This window comes from Cyprinodon tularosa, unplaced genomic scaffold (assembly GCF_016077235.1).
Source record: "Cyprinodon tularosa strain WSP-4 unplaced genomic scaffold, ASM1607723v1 ctg84, whole genome shotgun sequence".
NCBI classification, from domain to species: domain Eukaryota; kingdom Metazoa; phylum Chordata; class Actinopteri; order Cyprinodontiformes; family Cyprinodontidae; genus Cyprinodon; species Cyprinodon tularosa.
In genome coordinates, this window is record NW_024039607.1 from 4,020,161 (window position 1) to 4,030,157 (window position 9,997).

At 39.2% G+C, this 9,997-nt stretch overlaps 1 protein-coding gene across 4 annotated transcripts in view; it reads left to right on the top strand.

The window, feature by feature from the left end:
• vti1a (vesicle transport through interaction with t-SNAREs 1A) overlaps nt 1-5,515 on the top strand; it is a 180,396-nt gene extending 174,881 nt beyond the window's left edge. For all 4 annotated transcript variants that reach the window (XM_038272653.1, XM_038272650.1, XM_038272654.1 and 1 more), the window contains one exon: nt 4,228-5,515. Coding sequence is in view for 2 of the 4 variants with exons in the window: in XM_038272650.1 (XP_038128578.1) it covers nt 4,228-4,321 (94 nt within the window). In the remaining 2 variants the exon portion in view is untranslated. The remainder of the gene's footprint in view (nt 1-4,227) is intronic.
• The last annotated feature ends 4,482 nt before the right edge of the window (nt 5,516-9,997 follow it).

A 9,997-nucleotide genomic window follows, 5' to 3' on the forward strand; every position in this document is an offset into this window, starting at 1 on the left:
ATTTGAATTGAATAGTTAAATGTGTACAAACCCTGTAAATAACTGACTTAAATCACTACTTTCACCATCACTAATGTTGTGTTGAGAAGCCAAACTGTTGAGAAATAAATAATTTTTGTCTAAATTATTATCCCCTTACTGCCTGATTTTATTTGCAATTTTATATATATATATATATAAACATAATACAGGAAAAAAAAATCTAAATATAAAAACGAAAAAAATAAGTTAGTGGATCTAGATGAAGTAAAATGGAATTTCTAATAAATCATGTAATAAAGACAAGGAAAAAAAGATAGATGACTGAATAAAAATAAATATTTTTGTCTTTTTTTTTCTACAGGTCATAACAGCCCCAGAGGATGAAGAGCAGGACTACATGCCAGAGGATGAGGAGGGGAGAAGGTGTAGGAGGCAGTCAGTGGTGCTCACTGGAGGGACCAGCTGTCTGCTGAGGTGTCTGCCTTGGAGGAGCGTCTACCTGACCACCGTTACATTTAGATGGCAAGTAGAATCACATTTTAGCTGTTCTCATTTCAGGGTTATAAACAGTTTTAGTAAAGTCATTATTTTCTGCGTCTTCTTGAACATTTTTAGTAACATGGCAGCCATCGATTGGGTCAGCAGTGGAGAGAGGCATCCCCCCCACCCCCCAGATGATGTCCCACTCGCAGTCAGAAGACTCCAAGGACATCTGTGTGGCATCCCATCCAGTCCAGCAGCACCACCAGGGACTCCTGCTCAGTCACAATTATATATATATATATGTTCTCTAATAATATTTACTGTATATCTTCTGTAAATAGTTGTAGTAGTTAATTTTAAAATCTAATGTCAATAGTTAAAAATGTTTAATAGTTTATTGTAAATACTTGCTTCTCTAAAAATAAACTGATGTCACTGAGAAGTTGTTCTAAGTTTACTTAAATTACAAAGTGATGAAACAGATAATGTAAAAAGGTTAAAAGACTTTAAGAACACACCGACAGCAATAACTTTTATAAACAATTTAATAATTCAATTTAACCATAACAGCAACACAGAACTTCAACTTGTTAAAAAAAACACCAAAAAAAAAATAATAACCTCTGTCCACCATCCTCTCCAATAAATGAAATAATCTGTCCATCCTTTCCCGCCTCCCTCTGCCATCTGATATCCTCCCTGATTAAATCCACCATTACTTCTTCTCTTCCTCCTCCCTCATCCTCATTCTCTTCCTCATCGTCACCCTGATGCTGCTCAGCCTCTGCAGCACCTGGCCCTGGTGTTTCCTCAGGGATGGAGGCAATTAGGACAGGTGGGGTAATAGAGGGCCTCTGTCCTAATACCTCAACCATGAGGACAAACCAGGGCCAGGTGGCAGCAGTAGGATTCCCACTGACCCCCTGCCCTGTCCAATGATCTTTGCATTCCTAAAGTAGAGGAAAACTATTTTTATCAACAGATGCTATTTTCTATAGTGTTTCTTTAAAGCTAGAAAAAAGGAATGTTTCATGATTTGGACGGATTGATGAAATTCTACAGAAAAAGACTTTGGAATGGTAACCTGGAGATTACTTTTTCAAGCTTACTCAAAGTGTAAATTAACATGAATATAATAAATGAAAGATGTAATTTCCCTACACACACATACATATATAGGTGTGTGTGTGTGTTTCATTACATTATCCAAACCTGAACATACTTTGTATTTTTTTTTTTTAAGTTGTCCCACACAAGGATCACTTCTATCACAAATATGAGATTTACAAAAAGTGGCATCTGAGCATCATTTGATGTGATCAAAAGATTATATTTGTATGTTGGTGTTTGAACAGGACTTCTTTTAACTTGTGTGACTTTTACATAGAAATGCAACATGTAGATGGAATTCTGCCTCAACTCTTCCCTCCATCCGCCTGCAGCAGTATTTTTGGCCCCGATGATAAGGTGGTCATTTTATCCACTCCTCTGTCTGCTCCCTGGAACAAAATGACATGTAAAGCATATTTCTGTTAAGTCAACAGGCAAAATAACTGTTCTGTATAATTATGCCTGTATTGTTCTTCAAGCGAATTATACTTTAAACCTTATTATACTGTACTGTAAATAAACTATACGTTATTGAGTATTAAAACAAAACGTTTGCAGTATTAACAGCCCAGTACAGCTGGACTAATGTTATTTCTTCAGCTGCATTAAGCTTTAACAGCTCTAATCCTTTGTAATAAACTGTTTGAGAATAAACAGATCTGATTAGTGAGGGATACGGCTATCAGTACAGTAAGATGTAGGTTAAAATAAAAAATAGTGACATTTGTATGAAGGCTTTTAATTGTTGATGAACATCACGTATCAACAGGTTAGCTCTTAGCTTTAGCTTTAGCTGCTCCTACATATTCCGGTGGCTCCGTTACCGTCATGTATTTTAATAGATGTTCATTAAAAAAAAACACACTACTTACATATAAAGGTGTTCTCCGCACTACTGTCGGCGCTGCTGCTGCTTTCGGTTGTCCGTAACTTGAAGAAAATCCGACTTTCTTCTTCTTCTTCAACTACTAAAAAAAAAAAAAGAAGCGCGCAAAGCACCTCGGGAAATCTAGTGGGAGGCGAGGCCACTAAGGACGGTAGCGATGCGTCCTCAGAATTCGGGGAAAAGGAGGACGCATTTTAAGGCTGCATTTTAAGCGTCCTCAGAATTTTTGCCAAATGGGACGGCCTCCGCGCAGCGTTGTGACGTCACCGGCCTCAAAATGCGTCCTACCAAGTACGCAGCCTGCGAATTGAGACGCAGCCAATATGATCTATCCAGAACTCCTCAAGTGGAATATTTTTGGTTTCAACAGGTCTAATTTTGTAAAAAATCCTCTTTAAGGATTCTTTGGCCATCTGATTATTATTCGAACAAATACTCAACACATTAATCGATTTGCAAAATAATCGTTAGTTGCAGCCCTAATTCGCACCCCTTCACCGTTTTTCGCATTTGGTCACATCTCAGCTATACAGTAGATAAACCAACAGAAAGTATCACATTATTATGAGGTGAACCAAACATGTTTTTTGATTACAAAAAAAGCAATCCCACACCACGATGCCACCAACACTGTGTTTCAGCAATGAAAGTAGACCTCTGCAAAGGTTAAATGATTGGAGAGCATGACGAATAGCTGCCATCTCGACAGACTGTCCTGCTCAAGCTTAAGATCTCCTCCAGATAGGCTAAACTTCTCCAAAGTTCTAGAGCAAAGGCTTTCAAAGCACATATATATTAATACTGGGATTCATTTCTAAAAAAGATGATCCATATTTACTAGACTACGCAATTGTTTGTACTAGATTTTATTTCAGAGCAAAGGGTAACAATAAGCATGCATCCCTTCAAAGTAAAGGTTAGTTTAAAGCGCTTTTGTTCTGAAAAGGCTCCAGGTACCCGGTTTAAACCCCAGACTGCCACTCTGGGTCCCAGAGCAGCTCCAGGTTGCTCCATAGATGCTGTGAGCTGCTCACTTCTTCCTAATTTACTTTTAAATGCAGGAGGAATGTAGAAATGCAATGAAAAATAAAGGTTTTAATTTAAGATGAAGTTGAGCATCAAATATGCATTCAAAGCGATCATTTTACAGATTGTGGAAAAAGAGCTGTGGTGGTTAGAATACCAAAAGAAGCCAACGTTACTTAGATAATAAAGCTCAAATTTAGCATGTTTTTCTTTCTTCCCTCCCGTTGTGTTTCGTTGGTTCCCAGCCAGCGTAGTTTAGTAAAAATGGGACAGTTTTTATAGCGCAGAAGACAGAGTTGTTTTATGGTAAATTCCTTCAGTAATTCAGTGATTTTTATTACCTCCAGGAAACTCCTGAGCCTCTTTTTCCACTTTACTGTGCAGCTGAAGTTTTAGAGGCAGTTTGCAGTTTGTATAAACTCCTCTGTCACTTTTGTTTAGAATTGTTTTGATTTGTTTTGGAAGCGTGCACACATTAGTGTGGCCTTTTTACAGACACTACACAAGAGTAAACACATCAGATTTCTTCTTTTTTTTTCACATTTTGCAGGTTTTAAAACTGTTAACCAGTGACCACAGAGTGATAAATACCATGTATCCTGACTTCATGCTTACTATTTAACACAATAAGATAATTACTGGTCATTTAAATCCCTCATAAACATGTGACTGTTTTAAGTGTTTGCTCTTCTGTTGAAACTTTGAGACTTGCGTTAATTTCCCCGTCTTTCTCTCCACAGGATCATCCAGAATCGCGTCCTGGTCTTTGTCCTCGGAGCCTTCATCCTTCTTACCATCATCCTGGCCATCTATTTAAATGTGCGGAGGCACTGATCTCGGCCGTACACCAGTATACCAACACTCCCCACCTTCCCTTCTTTCCGCTCAACACGAATATAAACACACACACATCCATGATTAATAGCGACAAAAGCGTTGTCCTGCTGTAATTAGGACAAATGGTACCCATGAATCATAGTTTCCTAAACCTGACAGGGAGCTTTTTTCCTGCTCGACTTTCCGTTTTTCCTTCTGTTTTTACTCCTTTCTCCACTTTTCGCTTTACTTTCTTTCTCTTTGTACTCAGGCGTGTCCCCCCACACCCCCTTTGCCCCCTTCTCTTGGGACAGCAGAGGTGGGGAATGACTAAAACTTTTCATATCCTCCATGTAGATTCACAGCCTATCTTGTGTTGGAGCTTGAAGCAAATACAAAAGTCTGCATTAAGTGTTTCTCATCTGTTTAGGTCTGCGTTAAAAACTAAAGCTCTGCACACGCATGTTTAGAGTTATGTGCTCGAGGCCCTCAGACTATATGTGAGATGCATGAAGCATTGAAATCAACTAAGTTCAAGTCAGAAGTTTGTTCTTACAATAAAAATCTAATATAATTTGGTTTATTTGGAAGAACGCTGCTTGCATTCAAGAACAGATGTGTCGCCTTTTTAAGATAGACAGAAAAATTTAAGAATATTTAAGGGTAACACAGAAGTATCCCTATTTGGTTCATTTTTATCCCCAAAATAAACATCATTAATTTCTTTGGACTTCTTAACTTTCCTTGTTTGATCTTATAGCCTATATGTACAGCACATAGATGTATGTACTAACATCTAAATGGAAGTCATGTATAGTGTCTTTGCTTTCATTGCAGGTGATTCTGTTACTATTTATTTAAGAACGCAGAAGTTTTGATTTAAATGTCTGTAATAGAGCTGTGTGATTTATTTTGTTTTGAATTTACATAAGTTACACTTCAGGACCAAAAACAAAAAGTGTTGGTTTGTAGTTTTGTTTGAGGTTTTTATTTTCCCTCTGTAAATGAATTTCCCCTGTTTTACAACCTGTAAAGTTTGTTCTCTGTATTTCATTTAATGTTCTTAGGGCCGTCACAATACATGTTTCTTTTTGTCAATATGCATACTGATTATATAAAATGGTTGCAGGTTTGTTCTCTCGTGTTGTTCTTTGGGGTTTTATTTAAATCCAAACTTAAGAGAAGTTTTATTAAAGTAGCCTTAAACAACTATTTATGTGAATTTTTTCATTTCATTTGTTTGGTCACAGTACAGCGAGTAAATTTAATGCTTTTGAAGAATTTAATGACATGGGCCCACAAACTATACAATAATTGCAAAATGGAAGGAATATATGTTTATATATATATATATATACAGTATATATATATATATATTGGTGTACATGCCACTAGTCCTTGTTGAAGACATAGCTTTCCCAGAACATGATGCTGCCACCTAGCCTAACGTAGTCCTACTCAATTCTAGTCAGAATATGAGTCTGATACTGCTCCATAGAGCTGTGATTATGGGGCGTGTTTCGAACGAACCAGGAAAAAAAATGCCTCTGCACTCAATTGGACAGACCTACAACCAATAAGAGCAACGGAGTGCGTGACGTATGTTAAGCGAGGCATAGTTGTTGTCCACAAAAATCAAAGCGTGCAGTTTCACGCCTAGAATAAGAAGATGAGACTTGATCGCGTTTCTCTGTTCCTCTTTTAAAATTAATTTGCTGTCGATATCTTCTAGAACAGACCTAAAGCAGAATCTACTCACCTAAACTCTCCAGCGGCAGCCATTGTTGTTGTCACCCAAGCGCGCATAGGTCACGTGGTTGATTACGTTACTGTTGGTCATCTGTCCATCATCGTATAAAGCCCGCCCTGACAATTTGATTGGATCGCCTGACAGTGGGCGATAATACTCGCGCTACTATGGAGCAGAGCCAGACCGAACTTCCCGACCTCAAACTTTGTGGGCGGGACTAAGTTCGGACTGGCACCCAGGCTAGCTGCCACCACCCTGTAAAACAGTTTGGAAAATGTGTTCATGGTGCTCTAACAATTTTGCATGTTTGCATATAAACTAAGTAGTAGTACAACTTTTAAAATTGTTTGGAAATCTTTAAACAAAAAATTGTATCTCCCATTGCATGATACTGCCATCGCCGTATGTTATAGTGGTCACCCAGAGAGTGATGTGGATTGCTGGTTTACCTCTACAAAGTAAAAAGGTCTACATGTAGTCCTGTCAGACCAGAGCATCATCTTAGCTATTTATTTGCAGATTTGTTTTTTTTTTTTTTTTGGTCATTTTATTTCCTCTGTTCACAGGCTCTTCGACCAAAGTTGTGGATTTTTAGATTTTTAGCACCGACATCTTGGCTGACTCTCAGATTAATTCCCTCCTTGTCTGTTCAGTTTAGCTATGAAGAGCCATGTCTTTGGAGGCTAGGGGATGTGTCATTCTGTACATTTTACATTTTTTCTGTGAGATTTTCAAAGCAGTAGGTGTGGTTCTATAACCTTAATCTGCTTTACATCTCATTCCTGAGCTTTGTTTAGTTTTTACAATGTTATTAGTTCATTAATGTTCCCTTTACATCTGAGAATAAATGACAGAGGACCTCTATTTAGATTTTATTTTTGGGTGGATTGACTAAAAGCGGTTGAATAATTAAAAATAAAAGTTTCCAGGGTTTTTTTTTTACATATTCTAAAAATAAATAAACATGCACACTTTACTTTCATTTGTGTTTTTGCGATCCTACTAAAACACATGTAGGATTAAAACTGGGGGTAAAAAAAAAGCAGAAACGTATGAATATTTTTGCAAGGCATCATATATGTAAGCGCACTCACCCACTGGTGAGACTTTTTTTGTGGTGGCTTCCCTGTGAGAACATTTAATATTCTGTTTCAGGGCCGTATTCGTCATTTCTAAGATATAAGGGGGGGAAACTCCCTCCACCAACGGCCTCCGTTTCACAGGCCTCACCATCCGCCGCATCGCCGTCTCCTTCAAAGCCCCAAATTAACCACTGACAAAATACCGTCCTTGTGACCGTCCCGCGTGGGGCCGACCCATAGAGACTTATCATTAAAGTGTAGAGATGAGGAAGGGGAAATAAAGGAAGTGGACTAGGAAGAGGAAATGAGGGAGGGGGTCGGATTCCCAGGCAGTTTGACAAACCTTGTCTGATAATGACCCTCCGTGACTGTGCTTTCACTCAGACTAAAAGCACTGTGTGTGAAGCCTGTACAGTATGTGCCGATGTGCTCTGTTCCCCCCACCACTACCTCTTCTGCCACCTTTCCTCCCCTCCCTTCCCTCCCAGCCTGTCAGATGAGCGGTAGCTAGCAAGCGAGCGGTGGAAGGCAGCGTGGCGGCGGCTTCTATTTGAAGTTGTAATGGTGTCAAAAAGTCAGCGCTGACTGACAGACGTCAGTCCCACAGGGCCTCATTAAAAACAGACCCACTTGACAAGGAAATAATTGAGCGCTGGCGACAACTCAGGGGCCCCTCCGCGTTTTTAGATGTTTTTATTTTCTTTTCATTATTAGCACCGAGCTATTATGTTCATTAAGAAATGGCATTAAATAATTTTTTTATTTTTATTTTTCAATGTAGGCAGGAAGGGGTAGAGCGAAGGCGGGGGAAACGCATGGAGGTGGAGAGATAACGATTTGTTTAGAGACCCTTTTTTCTGTTTATTATTTAAACAGGAGCACTGTCATGTGGCAGACGTCGCCTATCGTCTCACCTCTTTTTCCTCATTCTCCCACTTTTATTTTCCTTCTCCTTACATTTCTTTCTCTGTCCTCTTTCTCCATCTCTCCTACTGAGTGACGTGTATCATTGGAATATAAGCCAGATTATTCATCACCCCTCGCACATACGCCTTACTATCAGTTTCTCTATTGGCTGATTTGGTTTTCGAAAAGCGTCTCACTGCAGAAAGCTGAGGATGAAAACTTGTCAAAAATAGGTTATATCTTATTCCAAAGGGCAACAATTGCAGCAGGTACAGACACCTTTTAATATTTAATCTAGACGGGTGTTAACCCTCCTTAAGTGACTGGAAGGGCTGTGTCTTCCATACAGACACCACCGGATGAGGGTGGGGTAATCATTTATTTGATGTCTGGGAAATATATATATATATATTGTTTTTTTCCATTTTAAATTTTATTCTTCGGTTTGTTTCAGAAAGCTGATCTCAGCTTTTTTTATGCATGCTAAAACTGGCTGTCCTGTTAGAGTATTAAAGTATTGAAATATACTGAAAAATGTCCATTTAAGTTTCCATTTCATAAAGGGAAACATGTTTCATCCATCCATTTTCCATCATGCTTGTCCCAACTGGGGTCGCCATGGATGCTGGTGCCTATCTCCAGCTGTCAACGGGTAAGAGGCGGGATACACCCTGGACAGGTCGCCAGTCCATCACACTGCAACACAGAGACAAACAGGACAAACAACCACTCACACCTAAGGACAATATAGAGAAGCCGATTAATTTAACAGTCATGTTTTTTAATTGTGGGGGGAAGCAGGAGTACCCGGAGAGAACCCATGCATGCACAGGGAGAACATGCACACTCCATGCAGAAAGACCCCGGGCTGCGAATCAAACCCTTCTTTTTGCAAGGCAGCAGTGCTACCCACTGCTCCACCTTGTAGCCAAACATGTTTTATATGAAAATTTATTACAGAAGAAGGTTTACAGTAATCTAACAGTCTTTGTAATCTGAGGATGACATGCTGACTTGACAGTTGCCAAGCATTCAGTGACTGAAGTCCTCTACACATAGTAAAAGAGCTCTGTGTGCAACCAAATAATGGAAAGTTGGATGGAAAGAAAAACTGACACTTGCAGTCTTAAGGGCTTTCGAAGAAAACAGATATAAGGGTTTGAAGAAGGTCCTGAACGTGACCAGAGTCCGTACCACCTGCACCACCAGACTTGTTCATCCAGGACATGGACATGTCCCGTTCCTTGAGTGTGAACCTGAGACAGTATAGGAATTGTCTGTCCCAGAATAACAGATCTGGACTGTTATTCTGGGTACTCAAATTTTTCTTTTTAGTTGAAACTAAAAAGTAATGTAATCTGTTTTAATGGCAATGGCATCACTGTGCTTTATGGTCCAACAAAGTTGCCTAAATTCAGTCGCATAGAAAATCTCTACAGAGTAATTTTGTTAAAAGGAAGGTTAAAGACACTACAAGACAAGCATTGTAGACTTTAATACGCAACTGGCAGTAGACCTCAATGACAAACATTCATGATAAAAAAGGAAGCCTCTGAAGGACAGGCCTCTGAAGGACAGACCTCTTCCCAGGCAAACAGTTTTCTACGTTTTCATAATTAAATCAGTTTTAAACAAGGTTTTTTTTTTATTACTTTTTGGTTTTCATTAGCTTTCATGTTCTTTCTGGTTCGCTTCTTTCTCCTTGAACCCCAGTCGGCCTCGGCAGATGGCCGCTCAAACTGAGTCTGGTTCTGATGGAGGTTTCTTCCTGTTAAAAGGGAGTTTTCCTCTCCACTGTCGCTCCATGCATGCTTGGTGTGAGGGTTTGCCTTCGAGTCAATGACTCCATGCAATAACCAGATTTTTCTTAGATAGAAAACTTGGACTCATTTCGGCTGTATGATCTGGCTGAATTGTCTCTGTAAAGTGCCTTGAAATGGCGAGATGTGTTGTGAA